The 16,212-nt window shown below is 43.1% G+C and overlaps 2 protein-coding genes and 1 pseudogene across 3 annotated transcripts; all 3 read right to left on the bottom strand.

Annotated features, from left to right (window-relative positions):
• Positions 1-2,999: 2,999 nt before the first annotated feature.
• LOC112883361 (probable 6-phosphogluconolactonase 4, chloroplastic) lies at positions 3,000-5,576 on the bottom strand. The gene is made up of 3 exons (XM_025948652.1): positions 5,196-5,576; positions 4,968-5,103; positions 3,000-3,771 (listed from the first exon to the last, which is right to left on the bottom strand). The coding sequence occupies exons 1-3, from the start codon at positions 5,546-5,548 to the stop codon at positions 3,292-3,294; spliced, it is 969 nt and encodes a 322-aa protein (XP_025804437.1). The 5' UTR covers positions 5,549-5,576; the 3' UTR covers positions 3,000-3,291.
• Positions 5,577-9,900: 4,324 nt separating this feature from the next.
• Positions 9,901-13,799, bottom strand: LOC112882107. 2 transcript variants are annotated; one of them, XM_025947100.1, is made up of 5 exons: positions 13,165-13,799; positions 12,962-13,028; positions 12,234-12,865; positions 11,641-11,762; positions 9,901-10,096 (listed from the first exon to the last, which is right to left on the bottom strand). In XM_025947100.1, the coding sequence occupies exons 1-4, from the start codon at positions 13,165-13,167 to the stop codon at positions 11,679-11,681; spliced, it is 786 nt and encodes a 261-aa protein (XP_025802885.1). In that variant the 5' UTR covers positions 13,168-13,799; the 3' UTR covers positions 9,901-10,096; positions 11,641-11,678. The 2 variants fall into 2 exon arrangements, with proteins under 2 accessions (XP_025802885.1, XP_025802884.1); XM_025947099.1 differs by having other exon boundaries at positions 13,184-13,795.
• A 1,277-nt stretch (positions 13,800-15,076) lies between these two features.
• On the bottom strand, positions 15,077-16,153 carry LOC112881173 (annotated as a pseudogene).
• Positions 16,154-16,212: the final 59 nt, after the last annotated feature.

Raw genomic sequence — 16,212 nt, 5'->3', positions numbered from 1 at the left:
TTACACGCTAGTAATCCATTATGGGTACAAGACAAAGTGTGAGGGTACCAAAAGGTATGGACGTAACCGAGACGGATTGACTTCCTAGCCGACACGTTTAGCTCGTGGAAAATCGCAACTTGTCAGTGCCTCAGTTGTGCTCCACACAAAGTCCGATTCTTTTTTTTTCCTTTTGAAAAAGATGGAAAGACTTCTACTTGCCGTGGACCGACGCTTTTGAACTGGTCGTACGGTTCTTGAGGCAACACGGAATTCTACCAACACTGAAATGGGCAAAGAATAGTCCACAAAGGCACATAATGCATTCAAAAGTAATTACCAGAATGAGTTTCAAATGCTGATAGAAAGTACTGCAGAATTTCCATGAAATTTACTTAAGTGGTCCACAGGAGAAGATTTGGAATCATCACTTGTTATTTGCATATTACTAACGCAAGCGGTTGAATAGTTTCAGTTAAAGAGACTAATGTGCAATGTTCACTGTAAAAACTGGAACTACCTACATGGATTCCCTGGAACATACTAGGCAGGAACCAAAAAGACCAAAAGCACACAAGACCCTAATTTTTTCTGTAAAAAAGAAAACACTAGAATATCTCAGATAGCCTAAATTGTCGTGAAGTTTAATTTACATGTTCCAAAACAGAAGCCATGAAATCATTTCTTGCTATTTGCGCAGCGCATTGTGTGATTGATTTGTTTCATTTTTTTTTCCCTTTTTGCAGCAGTTTGGTTCAGACTTTCAGTTGAGAGACTTTCAGTTCAGACTACTTGGATTCCCTTGAGCACCAAACCTGGGGCCAAAAGCACAAGACCCTCATTTAAAATAAAAATAAAGAAGCACAAGACCTTATGATGAAAAAGCAAATGTGTCATGCCTTTTAGGCGATCATAACGACTCCATTTTCTGCCCTGGTCGCCTCTTTCGCCAGCACCTCTGATTGCCCTTCCCTTTTCTCGCCATCATCGGAGGAATAAAACCCAAGAAAATCGCCTAGAATCCCTGCCATGTTAAGGCTACTAACCTCCTCCCAAACCCAAGCGCTCAGCGTCATCTGCTGCGGATGAAGCCGGCAAAATTTCAGAGATCCCAACAGCAGCAACGACACGCAGCGAGCGACGTGTCTCCTCCCCTGACGACCGGGCCATGCGACCCCGCGGTTTTATTATGAGCAAGCAGAAGAATCCCTGGGCAACACCATGATGCGCAGATAGCAGCTGCGATTTTCCTTTCTGTCTCTGAAAAAAAAAAGTAAAGAAATGCCGATCTCGACGATGCTGCTGCTGAAACGGTTAGGCCTTCAGGGCCAGCGCCCTGCGTTCTGCTAGGGCCATGTTCGTCTGGTCCCTGCTCATGTGAGGCCTAGACAGGGGTCACATGAACCCGGGAAGATTAGGTGATCGGGGGAGGCAGGTTCCTGCAGGCTAGCTGCGGCGGTTCGGTTTGGTTGGGCGGCGGTTGGGCCTCATGTGTTCGTGCTCCGGAGTTCAGAGATTGCCCGCTCGCCGCGGCTGCGTCGGCGGACGGCAACGGCGCCGACGCACGAGGTGTGGAGGACCATGGCTGCGAATGCAGCGGCCGAACAGGTCGGCGCGGCCGGCCGCCGGCGCGTGGCGGCACGAGCGCGTCCGTGGCCAGTCGGCGTCCACGCATTGAATCCTGGACTGGACGCGCACCTTGGTTGGACCGCCGGGTGATGCGCGGATTCGTGGCTCGTCTCGGAAAAAAAAAGAATGTGCGCGTTTGTGTTGGCAGGTGCCGTGCGGACGACGCGCGCGGCGATAAATGGTGTTTCTGGCGGATGGATCGTGATGGGCAAGCGGTTCTTCAGAGTTTAGCTGGGCAAGCAGCACGAAACGGTCAAGTGCCTCAGGACCAGACAACAGACCAAAACTAATGCATACATAGTCTTTGTTTGAGGATTTTGTTGCTGATATGCTGTCTGTTATAGTGTTGTGTTCTCTCTTTCTCTGTTTTTTTTTTACCACGTAGTGTTATGTTCTTGCTTTGCTGCATGAGAAAATCCGTGTTCGTGCAGCAAGCCAGCAATGCGAGCATGCCTGGACTGTGCTCGGGTTGTAATCCTGACAGAGCAGCAAGTCCTGTACTCCTAATCTCTGGATTCCTTGTTTTTTTTCTTCTTTTCAGAGTGGAGATCTCTGGGGATTCCTTAGTTTATGGGCTTTATCTTCAACGAAAGAAAGAAGTAACCGTGGGCCTGTACAAAAATCTTCGTGGGCTTGCAAGACGAACGGTCCTGATCAGATCGTACGACGTGGACCAACTCTTGAACCCAAAAGGCACCAGACGCCGAGATATCTATGCCCTCTGATTCCTTCTCCGAAATCATGTAATCGCAACAGTAGTGGCCGTGCTGATGCCTTGGTTCGGATTTAGCAAGGCTGCAAGGGCCGTCTTCAGATCGTCGTCAGTGAAGTGCATGAGATCAGACAGCACAACTAATGCATGGTTTAGGTTAGGTACAAGGGGGCCAGATGCTAATCAATGCCCTCGCATCTGTTCTTGAGTTGCTGCTTGAGGAAAAAAAAAACCGTGTTCTTGCAGCACGTGTCTCATATGGTAGGGTGTTTGTCAAGAAACTGAAAGAGTGGCCAAGATGAGCAGCACTTAACCTTTGCTATGGAAGAGATATATGATAGCAGAAGCTAAATACTAACAGCTGCAGGTTCCGACTCCTGACAGCTGAATAGCTTATGCAAATATTTTCAGTGCGACGCTCCTAAGAGTTTCTTTATTACTCAACTGAAAACTGGAGTGTCTGAAACTCCTACGCTCTGAAAAATGAATGATACAGGGGCACTCCACCACAAGGGCTCAGCTTGTAGTACCTTCCTTTTTCTTTGGTATAAAAAGTGCACGCAGGGGAACCGCAATTGCCAGGAATCTATTACTGGGAACACAGATCACTGTTCTAATACAAACTCGCACGAGCATTGAAAAGCATAACTGGAATCTGAGACATGCCAGTAACAGCATAAGCTTGGAAGGAGATGCAGCCAGATTGCCCAACAAAATAGTCACCAACCGAGCAAATTGAACAAGGTTACAGGTACTAAACAAGCACTTGTTGAGCAATGTTTCAGAGACTGTTATTCACTAAACTAGAATCAACGGAGTATCTGAAACACAAGACTCTGGAAAATATACTACATAAAGGGTTCAAGTCTCCCTTACATGAAATCCACGGAGGACGAATGCAACTATGCAATATGCACCCCTGGATCCTTTATTTAAGATAAAAAGGCTTCGAACTAAGATCACCATGGTCTTCACTTGTTCTGCAACAGGGACACTGCTGGCTTGTCAGTGAACCAAGTGAATTCTCCATCTTGAAGCACAGCAATCTCAATAGGCAGCAGATCGGATGAAGTTTGCTTGTCTGATAGCGCTTTCTGCACTGGACCAGCTTTCCCAGCTCCAGTGACCACCATCGCGATATATGCAGATGAGTTGATTACCGGAAATGTAAATGTGATCCTCTCTGGTGGCGGCTTTGGAGAATCCTTGATGTAGGTGACCCACCTCTCTTTCTCATTAACAAGAGGGTGACCAGGGAAGAGAGAGGCAATGTGGCCATCAGGTCCCATTCCAAGAAGCTGAAGATCAAACCTGGGAAACCCAGTTGCTGTTGACATGGCAATCACACCATTCTTAACAAGCTGCTTCAAGCAAGCTTCGTAGTCATCAGCTGCTCCCTCAGCTGACAAGGCATCATTTATAGCATAAACTTGCCCAGGAGGAATCGGCACCTAGAAAGTTGAAAGATAGCACCCAGTTAATGTTACATACAAATTACAGAGAACCTGAAAACTTCCTAGAATGGAATGGCTACACATAAGAACACATCTTTCACATAACTTCCATACACTTAATGCTGTCATGGATCCATCCAAGCCTCCACAGACATCAAGCCATAAACAAGATTATATTGAGCTCAAGATATATTTGAGCATGAACTAATTTAAGCAGGTGGAAAAGCCTATCATTGAATAAAACTTAAACCAGAAACCTTACTATTTTGTTATCAATGACCCATCTAAACTATTCAGACCACACATAAAAGATTCTTCAACTCACTATCTCTAAGAACGAAAATACGAACCTATATTTCAAATATCATTTCGCAAAAAAATTACAGTAGATTCAAGCATCATACTGCACTGTATGCAAAAGAATAACAACAAAATTAGATAAAAAAATTGGATGGCTGGATCTAAAAGGCTACCTAAGAACATAGCAGTTGACAAACCAGCCATGTGTCTCTTATGCAAACCTCAATTTGCCACTAAGTCAGAGTACCAGGCATTTGTATCATGCAAAAAGGTAAGTCCGGATTGAGTACCAGCATACCATGATACATTTGTAGATGATTCCAAAACTGAACTTTACCACAAACAAGAAGCTGAGGTACAAGAATGATTTTGAGTATCATTGTAACAACCAGCTAATTTGATGAATGTTTACATGGTGCAAATGACTAGATTTGTGTGCCTGCTGTCAGTCTCAGATTTCAAATATTTAAAAGAGCACAAGTGCATATTTCTATAATTTATTTAAGCACAGTTGTTGCACAGATATTGAATAGCATCTTAATCTAGGGTGCTTTTTGCGAAAATCTTCGATAAGGCGTTTAGACACCTCCAAGGCTCTAACTTTACTCAATAAATATCGCAGAAAAAGCTAAATAACCCATCTCCAAGTGTTCTGACTTATGACTAGCAACCACAACCTGTCGTTATGCTCCTAAAATGGTGACTAACCACAACTAGTTCAATCTCCAGAAATAGAGGTTCTCAACACAATTCGCATTCACGGGATTTACACAAGAGTCATTCGCTTCACTATGCACTCCCCATCACCCTACACAACAAGATTCCGTCTCCCAATTACCCAATCAGAGAACAGGAATTGCCTTAAAGAAAGCACAAGAAATTGCAAAGAATACCTTGGAGAGAAACCCATCGAAGGCGAGCTTGTAGTTGCTATCCTCATGATCCTTGGGCACGACTCTCTCATCCACCCAGAAGACGTGCCACTTGCTCCAGTCCACCGATTCCAGGTACGGCGGCTCCGTCAGCTTGCTGTGAAACCAAAAGATCTCTACGTGATCCGTGAAGCCCGGAGGAACCAAAAAGGGCGCGATCTGTGTGGGGTGGGAGAGACGTTAAAGAACCTGAGCGCGTCGATGAGGGATCCGCCGGAGAGCACGACGGTGAAGGCGCCCCTCTCGGCGGCGAACTTCTCCGACAGCTCCGCGGTGTACTTAGCCAGAGACACCGCGAGTTCTTCCTTGGAATCGAAGACGAGCAGCTTACTCTTGGACCCGGCGTCGGAGGCGGCGGGGGCGGTGGCCATGGCCGCGGCTGTGAGAATGGGGAAGGAGTGGGAGGAAGAGGAGAAGAGACGGGGACTGGGGCCGATTCTTCTGCGGAAGATTGTCGGGACGCGAGATGCCGGCGGCGAGCGGCGACCGTGGAGTATTGGGAGGAGGGCGGCAGCGACGGCGGCGGAGACGGAGGTGGACATGGTGGTGGTAGTCTGTTGTTATAACAGGGGTGTGATGTGGGGGGTTGGTCGTAAAAGTGACAGGTGGATGGGAGAGGCGTGCAGTGTTTTCAACCGTCTAGATCATGATGGACGGCTATTCTGGGGGTCGTCATTTCACCTTTTTTTTGAAAATCCGAGGTCATTTCACCCTCTGCCGGCTCTTTGTTCGGTTCTACAGGTGTGCAACGGGGTGACTTGAACAAATGCCGTGTTTATACGGTTTTACGGCACTAATTTGCATCCTCTATTCTAAAATACAAGAGATTCTAATTTGTTCTATATCAAACTATAGTAAGATTGAATCATAATTAATACATCTTGCACATAGAGAAAGTACCATTTATATTGAATTAACTTTTTCTTTCTGAGAGAACGCTGATAAGTGCTGGTGCACACCATACCATGTCCCCTGCAGCATTAGAACAAGGTGCCAATGCACTACAACTTCTAAACATATTCCATTCTATAACGAAAACCAAAACCAAAACTGCTCGAACTGAGTTGATAGTATAGCTTGATTTTCCCTACTTGTGAAGCAAATCATATTATGTTGCCAAACATTAGACTCCATTAGAAGGGTCACACTTTCTTGACGTGCTACTACCACACCAACCCCACCAATCTAAGTTTTCTTTATGTGTTGTTGCCTATGGTCGTCTAACATGAATATTAAGATGTCAGATTGTGTCAGTGAAAATACAAATTTTACATACTTCCATGCTGGAAAACATGAAAAATCATTGAAATTTAAATCCCTACCATCAGAAACCAGTCCTCGTTCTTTTTGTGACACTCATGTTCTCACCATAGTTCTATGTTTGGGGCATGTTGAGTGGATATTGCAATACTAGCACCCACATCTCTAGGACTATAGGGTATGCTTGCGGGTATACTTCTCCGTAATACCGCAATACCACAATACCATTCATCTAGACCCTGCAAAAGCCGCTAACCCTATTTCCTTGGACGTCTACTATAATATGTATTGTGTTGACACTCCATTGGTTATAAGAATAGCCCGGCTCATTTTCTTTGTAGCGAGGCTGAGTTACAAGAGTTCAGCACACCAAGCTCTATAAACACTCGCTTCTGCTAATACTCCCATTCAAAATATTGTTCATTTTTTTAAAACGAAAACGTCGTTCATTTTAGAATTCTAGTTGATCGAATTTCTTTTAACCTGGCCTATCAATATATAAAAGGTTATATAGAATGTGATGGTTGTTGTTACAGATTTATTAGGAAAATACTTTCAAGATATATAACTTTCTCTATTAAAGTTTCATAGAGATTACAAGTCAAAAGTGCCATATTTGGAGTCAGATGGGGTACAATGTATGTTCATGTAACTTCTTAGTAAACATATTTGACATATTGATCATCTCTACCCTAGTGGTCTAAGGGGGTATTTGGTTCCGGAGGGCTAAACATTAGCCTTGTCACATCAAAGAAAATTTTATCATTTAGAAGTATTAAGTAAAGTCTAATTGTAAAACTAATTGCAGAACCTCTAGACTAATTTGTGAGATGAATATAATAAGATATACTAATGAATGATTAGCAGAATGTAGCAAATTATAGATTAATTAGGCTAAATATTAAATTTATCTCGCGAATTAGCACCCATCTATAAAAAAAATTATAAAAAAATTTATTTAATACTCCTAAATAGTAAGATTCTCGTTGATGTGATATTTTTAACGTGACGGGGCTATAAATTTTAGGCCCTCTATCCACGTCTTTTCTATCTTTAGTGAATGTTCCCACATGAGTGCAATATGATGATTCTTCACTTGCACAGAGAGCCATCACGCGTCAAACTCGGTGCCACGGCCCAGTGTTCGATCGTGCGAGGGGGACCATGTCTTTTCTATCTTTAGTAAATGTTCCCACATGAGTGCAATCTGATGATTCTTCACTTGCACACGCCTAGAATAGCACCTCTTGACAACCATTGAAGTGAAAGAATCTTCAGAAAAAGAAACTATAGTAGAAGCATGGTAGTATATGCAAACACTAGCTAATCTCAAAAAAAGAAATGCAAACACTAGCTAGTGTCGAAATATTATCCCAGACAGCACTAATAAATCACTATAGATTCCAATGCTTAAAGTTATAGTGGCATCCATTGAAAGAAAGCCATCACGTGTGCGCTTGGGCTGCCTAGTATTCGTGCGACGGGGATGGGTCACTGGCCTGCAGCCTCTACTGGTAGTGCAGGGAACCACATCAATCACAATAATGAAGGTATTCAGGCATGTATATGCTCATAATGCTCCTTTTGCTCCCATCAGAGATCTGCTCTCGTCGTCGGCCCAATCAAGATCCAAGCACTCAGATCAAGCTTGCAAGGATGTATAAAGTTAAAAGAGTTGACCACCAAGCTCTACCCTGCCCTAGTGGCCTAATTAAACTTAGCTCCATCCGTGTCTTTTCTATGATCCTGATCCAATCTTTATCAAGTGTTCACACATTAGTGCAATCCGATGATTCTTCACCTGACAGCACAAGCCTGGTAGCAGCACCTCTTCACAGCCATTATAGTGGAAGGAAGAAGGATGGTCCTTTAAGTCTGCAACACCAGCTAGTGTCGAAATCTTATTACCCTAGACAGCACTAATAAGGTGTGTTCGTTTTCTCCCCTCTAAAGTTTAGACCCGTCACATCAAAGAGAATCTTGCTATTTATAAGTATTAAATAAAATCTGTTTATAAAATTTTAGTCCATGACGTATATTAGTCCATGATTAGCGAGACGAATCTAATGAGCTATATTAGTCCATGATTACTGTAGCATCACTGTGGCAAATTATGGATTAATTAGGCTCATTAAATTTATCTCGCGAATTAGCACCCATCTGTGCAAAAAGTTTTATAAACAGATTTTATTTAATACTTCTAAATAGCAAGATTCTCTTTGATGTGACGGGTCTAAACTTTAGAGGGAAGGAAACAACACACCCTAAAGGCCATGTTCGTTTCCTACCCTCTAAACTTTAAACTTTAGACCCATCACATCAAAGAGAATCTTGCTATTTAGAAATATTAAATAAAATCTATTTATAAAACTTTTTGCACAGCTGGGTGCTAATTCGCGAGACAAATTTAATGAGCCTAATTAATCCATAATTTACCACAGTGATGCTACGGTAATCATCAGCTAATCATGGACTAATATATCTCGTTAGATTCGTCTCGCGAATTAGCCCTGAGATTCTGCAATTAGTTTCGTAGTTAGACTTTATTTTATATTTCAAAATGACAAGATTTTCTTTGATGTGACCCCTCAAAGGGACACATCCTATATCGCTGTATATTCCGATGCTTAAATTATAGTTGCATGTACTGGCAGAGAGCCATCACGCGTCAAACTCGGTGCCACGGCCCAGTGCTCGATCGTGCGAGGGGGATGGGTCACCTGCAGTCTCTACTGCTAGTGCAGGGAAGCACATCAATCACAGTGAAGGTGTAACATCAGGGATCCGGTGGTGGTCTCGTGTCTGCCCGATCAGTGCTGACGACTACAATAGTCAGCTGTAAACCTGTCCAACAATTAAAACTTCATAGTACATGGATCTGTATCAAGAAAACCACGACGTATCCACATCCTCTGGGAGTCTGGACAGATAGACGGCACGGCACCGTAGCCGCTGATGCAAAGCGTCGCCGCTCGCCAGTCGCCACCGACGGAGACGAAGGGCACAAGCGCATCGAATCAAACCGCTTTGCCCAAAAGCTAGGCGCAGCGCCGATCAGATTCAGGCCCCGGCATCGTGGGGCCTGGGACGGCCGAACGCGAAGGCGCGCGCGTCGACGGCAGCGCACTGATGGGGCGGCACAACCGGCCGGCGACCTGTCTGCCGCTCCGCTCAGCTCCGATGCCGCCCCGGGCTCGTCCGCTTCCGCCCGTCGCGGGGCGCCACATCGCGGCGCGCGCGGCGACGACGAGGGATCACGCCCCGGTGCCTGCTGCCTTTTCCGCTCGCAATGATCGATCAGGCGCCATGCCATGCCGCTGCGCCGCGCCTCGGCGGCTTCCGCGCTGGCGCCATCGTGGGACGTACCTGGGGCGTGTGCCGTGTCGCGGCAGCTGCCGGCAGCGTCATCAGGGCATGCCCTGTCCGTCTAGGCGCACAGCGCGGACGGCCGTGAGCCCATCGACGGGACGCGGATGACCGGACGGCCACAAGATCGGCATGGCCTCCATGCGTTACAGGGCGAACCAACCAGTGATCGTGCAAACGGATAAGCAGAGGAGGTTTATTATTTTTTTTCCGACACATACCGCGACGACGGGACAGTGCGGCGCCGACAGCATGCCGGAGAATGACATCTTACAAGATCATACACACCTCAACAGTTGATTTTTTACATGCAAACAGGCACGAGGAGAATATAGGGAAAGCGGAATGCTATTCATGCTTCACTGGCGACGAAACACGGCAACAAAAAAGGTACTCCAACTGTCGACCTATCCATGGATGCTTCTCTCGGGCAAGGAATCTGAGTCATAGGGATCCAATGAGACCTGCGAAATGAGCGGAGAATGCTTTTTTAGCTAAAATTGCCTCACAGCAACCGCAGTTCAAATATGTCATCAGTTACGAAGTCCGTGAAAACTGCATCACGACTTTTATGTGAAATGTGAATCTCTGCGTGTTCTTCATTGCAAAATCTTAAGAGTCTTTAAAAAACTAATCTTATTATTGTCCGAATACCATCCGAAATTTCAAGAGTTCCAAGGCTACATAATTCTCCTTCAGAACCTAGGCCTCAAATTTTTAAAAGTAAATAGTACTCTGCACTCTAAAATCAAACATTTACTTGCTGGCAATTTATCTAATTTTAACCCATTTTTTCTGAAATGAAATGCAGAACCTATTGTAAACCACATATTCTAGAGCCTATACTGTAATGATATATCATGAGAGCGGTGCAGCGGAAGATCCAAGGAGAGTTGGCCCACAATATATAATACAGGGGGAGAAGTGGAACCTTGCCATTGTTGGACCGAATCCATCAACTGGCTCTGTTGATATCTCAAGTAACGAATGGTCTCGGGACAGATTATATGAGCATGATTAGTTGCCTGTCTGCTAGCTTTTTCCAGGACATGCTCGTCGTGTTGCAGCTATAATACTAGGTGCAGGCAATGGTAGAATACCATGTCCTTATTTTCCTTCTAAGAAGCCCTGCGACATGGCAGAGGCGAATGCCTTATAGTTGGACCCCATGTTTTCTATTCTAGCTACTCAGTACGAGTTCATCTTGTGTCACCTCCAACTACAGGCAGTTCCATGATAGGATTAGAGATGCAAACATCAAAGAAACCAAATAATCCCTAAGCAATCAGAACCGGTCAATAATCCCTAAGCAATCAAATTTACATTACGTTGATCTTTTTTTTTAATTGCCATCAGTTTCATCATGAGACCTGAATGCAAATGGAAAAGGGTAATTATTGTGAAATGGATGAAGATAGGGGTGTTACAACTTACAACTTTACACGAAAACAAAAGTACAAGGGGACATGTCAGTTTTTGAGTCATTGTGTGTGGCGCAAGCATAAGTTAACTAACTGAGCTGTGAACTCCCAATAAATGGAGGCATTAGGTGATACATTTTCTTGGGTGCTGTGTCATATTTGGTGAAAGCAGCCGCTAGACTGTCTTGTGAGCTCCAAATAAATGGAGGCAGCAGGTGATAAAAAATTTCCTTTTCAGACTATCACTTCTTTTTATGGACACTAAGAACAGCTTGATATAGCCAACGAATTTTCTGCACTCTTCATTTCTTTTGTATGCACCTTAAGGGAGCTGACAAATTTTACATATTCTTGTCCCAGTGAAATGTCGCCACATAGTGCATGTTCAGTTTCTAAATTGCATCTGTGATTCAGCATTTATCTATTTATAAGATCTATTAACAAAACTAGATTTGGCGGTGTACTCCAAAATTTAACGCTGAAAATATCCTAGCATGTTGATTTGATAACCTCTGATCCTTGGGCAGGACTCACCAATATATGTAATTGAAGGCACAGTTGATGAAAAACCCAAGGAAGCAGATTACCAGATAGGGAAGCAATCTTGTCGGCAAGACTAAGTACATCATGCAGTAAGAGGGCCCTCTGCATTGCTACGCCCATTGAGCTGCTCTGGGTGGATCTTCTTCCCCAACATCTTCCTCATGACCTACTTAGTTCCACAAGACGACCAAAAGCCAACAGATGCATTGCAGGTTAGTGGTTGTTCAATCTCAAGATAGGCTAGACACATCAGGCATGCTAGCTAGTCCATCCAGTAAAATACACTTGATATGGATAAAGAAGCTAAGTGGTATGGAATAATAAACTTGGACCACTTCTAGTGCTGCAAGAGATATATGAAGCGCTGTGTAACTTTTCCAGTTAGGACATATGTCACAACTTATAAAGCTATAACATATTCTTCTCATGAGCTTCTGTTCTTTTTGGACAATGAGCATGACTTTAGGATGTAAGCATGTGAGGGTTATCATGTCTAATGATCTTGTAGTACTTCAAATTGCTATCTGATGTTGATTAAGTTGGCAATCGATCGGAGTACAAAGATTCTTGTCGATGCTTATAGGAAATACAGATAATTGCAACAAACATAAACATGGGCGAAGAAAGCAAACCATACCCGACTTAATTTTCTTGTGGCTTTCAGTGGCTTTGGTGTTGGCTTCGTTGGTTTCTTTTGATGCGCCTTTTCAGTGCACAATGCAAGCTTCGAAGTGGATTCCCCAGAAACAATGACGATATCCTGGCAGTTCTTCTCCCCTGGAGCACTAGATGAGAATGCTTCTGCTGCAAATAAATCAGCAAGTGTAGTTCTTACTTTCTCCACCTTCTCTACCATCAGAAGTGGTCGTTCCTGGATATTAGCAGCACCCCCATCTTCAACCTCATGCATCAGGATTTCTTCCGTTATGAAACATGAGAAATTGTCTTCTTTCATCGACGATGAATGCATCTTGGCAGGCTCAACAACAGGTACTACTGGTTCACTTAGTGCTACTTCCAATGCAGCATCTTCTTTGACCTTCCCATTCCTGGGTTCCTCTTCATTTTTCTCTTCCTCAACTACTTCCTCCTCATCCATGATGAGGAAATCATCTTCTTCAATGCAGGCCTTAGGACAAAGGGAGTCAACGTGATGTCCAAGTGTGCCGATTGCAAGTATACCGTTAAGAAGCACATCACGGAACAGCAGAGCTTCAGTGTCTTTCTCAGCCACACTCTGACGCACAGAGTCTTCCTTATCCTCCATGGCTGTTGCATTATTCCAGAAAATGAAGTTGAGAAAATAAGAACAAAGAGATGTATATATGATCACATAAAAGAGAGGTATCCCAGGATCATGCTTACCCTTGTTCTCATGGATGGTGCAGTACTCAGTATTAGGATGCATCCTCCGATTCAGCCAATGGAACATCTGGCAGTGTCGAGAACATGTAGATAATTAACAACATGAGCACTTAATACAAGAATAGCGACTTGAATCTCATGAGTCAGTGCGAGGGATAGAAACTGCAAAGACAGCACACATCAAACACTGACAGAGGGTGTACCATGAGCAAAACGGAATACCTTTAGGCCCATCTCTTCAGAACCAATCTCAAAACACAAGAGAAAGGCAGACAGTAGCTTAGACGAGCCTCAAAGGCATGTCATAGTTTTATATGAAGATATGAGCCCCATAATTGAATGGTCCAGGAGACAAAAGAATGGAGTTTTGGTTGCAACTGGTTTGGCCTCATTCAACACAAGTAAATTCTTTCACTGAGGTTGATATGCAAATGCAAGATTTCCAGCTACATTCTATTCAAAGCCAGCAAAGAACAGAGATTCACTAGTCATAGCAAGAGGAGAGTGATTCAGAAAGACTCCAGCCGACTCAGTCATCCACCATAATGTGGCACACTGCATGTGCATGTTGTGGCCCCATTGACGTAATGGATTATGCCTACTTGGTGACTGATACCATGCAAACTGCTAACAAACTAAACAAAGTAGCCATCTCAGAATCATGACATAGAATGAGCAGGCCTATCAACCTATAAGGATAAGATTGAGAATAGTCTTTAACAGTTGACGGATTCTGAATTAAGCAGTCATAAATAGTCAAGAGTTAAATCAAAGTTGATTAGTTCATCAGGTACTTGGCATATGTTGAAATATGTTCATTGTTCCAGCTTTCAAATAGATGTACTGCAACACCGACTATCATTCAACAGTAAACTGCACACAATTTCATTTGCTTTTTATGTATGGTATGTTTGGTACACTAGCCACTTGAAAGGGCCGTGATGACATAAATAGCTGCTGCCTGTTGGCAGCAGCCTGTAAGTTAGCACTTGACATCATACTACTGTGGCATATAATAGCACAAAAAGTGGCGACTACAGCTGCACATGAACAAGTAAAGGCTTGCAGCAGCACTGATATGCAATTTGTAGTCTCAGGCTCGTAAAGGCAACAGTTCTCATTAGTAAAGCAGCTCCCAAAAATTCAGGGATCACCCTTGATTCTAAAATAACAAGCAGAAAACTTGCAAGTAGTTTTTATAAATTCTCTTATCTCTGAACACTTCCCACATACAAATACATAATGCAGTCAAAGATGTAGTTATGATAGATCTCATTTGACTGCTTCCTCCAAAAACTAAGCAAATACAGTGGGATGAGCATTCGAGAAAAAATATTGCGGATGAGAAAAAAATACTATGTTAATCAAGAAATGATTGCAATAATGAGAAGTTAACCACGTCCAGATGATGGTTCATGAGGCGCTTTCCAGCACCATCCCCACCACAACTATTAAGCATGGATATGAGAACTGTGTGTCTTCTTCACGAAGCCAGCAAGATCCTACAGGTCAGGTGTGTCCATCACCATTGATGGATGAAGAATAAGAACCCTAGGTGCTTGTTTCCAAGACTCATAATAGTGAAAATATCTGTTCTGCATCCTTCTGACTACAGTAGCATCCGTTCTGAGGACCCATGTTTGCTATGCAATGATATGTCACCCAGATCCATCTGGGTTGGCAATTTATGAAAGACCAGAATAATATTGTATCAGGTTACAGCACAGTTCAAAACCTATTTTCTTCACAGCAAATATCAAAACCAATGGAGAAGTAGTAATTGGCAATCACTGTATAAGGTTGTGCAGCACTTCTTCAAAAACTGCTTAACCCTATGTGAAATGGCCATTCTAAAAAATTGATCCAAGTGAATTTCCAAAATTTGGATGGTCACCAATGATATAGGACGAACACGAAGGAAGTGAATTTCATGCTCACAGTGAAGTTAGGAATTATGTATCCCTCATAAGATCTGTGTAGAATCCAGATAATAAGTAAGAAAAAAAATTCAACTGACCTGATGAAAACTTGAGTGCACGGTGACGAATTTAAGGTACTACTTGTATTTCATGTAACACCAGAGGAACCAATATCATTATTTTTCTCACATATTCTTCACAGAAGCTTTTTTTTTTGGGGGGGGGGTAGAATCGCCTTAAAACAGTAGTCTGATGTAGAAGCAGCAGGAAGAAATTTGAAAATGTTCCCAATCATACTAACTGCACCATCAAGAGCAAGATATATTAATGTACCAATACTTAGCTCGAGGGTTCTACCAGATTCCAGCAGAGCAAGGCCTCCAGTCCAGACAGTATAGTTCCAGTAAATAAATGAATATTCTCAGGAATATGAGAAAAACTTTTGGGAACCACATTGCCCGGTTTTAAGTTTACATCAATCAAAAGCAAACGCAGCGGGAGCCCAAGTTTTTAGTTGGATACTATCCAGATTTAGTCTAACATCATTCCAGCATGTGATTTCAAACGAAGCACAACTTGTGAAAATAACTGATGACGGAGGAAATAGCTGTGGAAATTTGGAACTCCATAAAAATGGGCAAACTAGACAGAACAGCAACTGTAGAGGAAACTGCTTCAGCTTTCTAGTTTCTCATTCTGAATACACCACTTGACACATCTCCAAGGCTTCCTTCCATAAGATTAGATGACAAGGAACAATAGATTTCATCAACCATTTCTCTTGCTTGCAGCGAATTCCTGGTGGGCCTCTGCAATATCATTTTTGTTATGCAATGCAGCATTGTAACCACAAAAATAAAGAGATTTCCCAGCATGTCAGGAAGATATTTTGATGGTGGTAAAACTTTATTACCATATAGAGTTGACGCCAGAACCAATAACCATTCTTCCTTCAATATCATGGGCCCAGATGACCATGGTACTCTATGTTTGCTCAAAAGATAAGGTAACCATATTTTGAAAATTAATTTACCAAACCGAACCACATGATTGAAATGAGTTTTTTAATATAATTTTCAGAATGAATCTCAAACTGGATATGCTTGACATATCATGATGAAGCAAGCAGACAAGATGTACATTCCAAGTTAATAGATATCAAAAAAAGGCCTGAAGGACATGTCGAGCATTTGGAGTTGGACTCAAGATGACAGTTCAGTGGAAGGCTAGAACATCTATCTCCACCTGGATTTTTGTTTTTAATACTATTTCTATGGTGGTGTATGCATTGCCAGAGCTACCAGCATTAGCATGGTTTTGTTTTTCAATATT

Source organism: Panicum hallii, chromosome 2 (assembly GCF_002211085.1).
Source record: "Panicum hallii strain FIL2 chromosome 2, PHallii_v3.1, whole genome shotgun sequence".
NCBI classification, from domain to species: Eukaryota; Viridiplantae; Streptophyta; class Magnoliopsida; order Poales; family Poaceae; genus Panicum; species Panicum hallii.
This window is presented reverse-complemented; position numbering and strand designations above follow the sequence as displayed.

Excerpts from the sequence above, each read along its gene's own strand:
- LOC112883361 (XM_025948652.1), bottom strand. The coding sequence starts at position 5,548 with ATGTCCACCTCCGTCTCCGCCGCCGTCGCTGCCGCCCTCCTCCCAATA. Across the intron at positions 5,104-5,195 it reads TCCCTCATCGACGCGCTCAG|CAAGCTGACGGAGCCGCCGT; the intron begins GTTCTTTAACGT and ends TTGGTTTCACAG. Across the intron at positions 3,772-4,967 it reads TCGATGGGTTTCTCTCCAAG|GTGCCGATTCCTCCTGGGCA; the intron begins GTATTCTTTGCA and ends TCAACTTTCTAG.
- LOC112882107 (XM_025947099.1), bottom strand. Across the intron at positions 12,866-12,961 it reads CACCATCCATGAGAACAAGG|CCATGGAGGATAAGGAAGAC; the intron begins GTAAGCATGATC and ends ATAATGCAACAG. Across the intron at positions 11,763-12,233 it reads CCACAAGAAAATTAAGTCGG|GTCATGAGGAAGATGTTGGG; the intron begins GTATGGTTTGCT and ends GGAACTAAGTAG.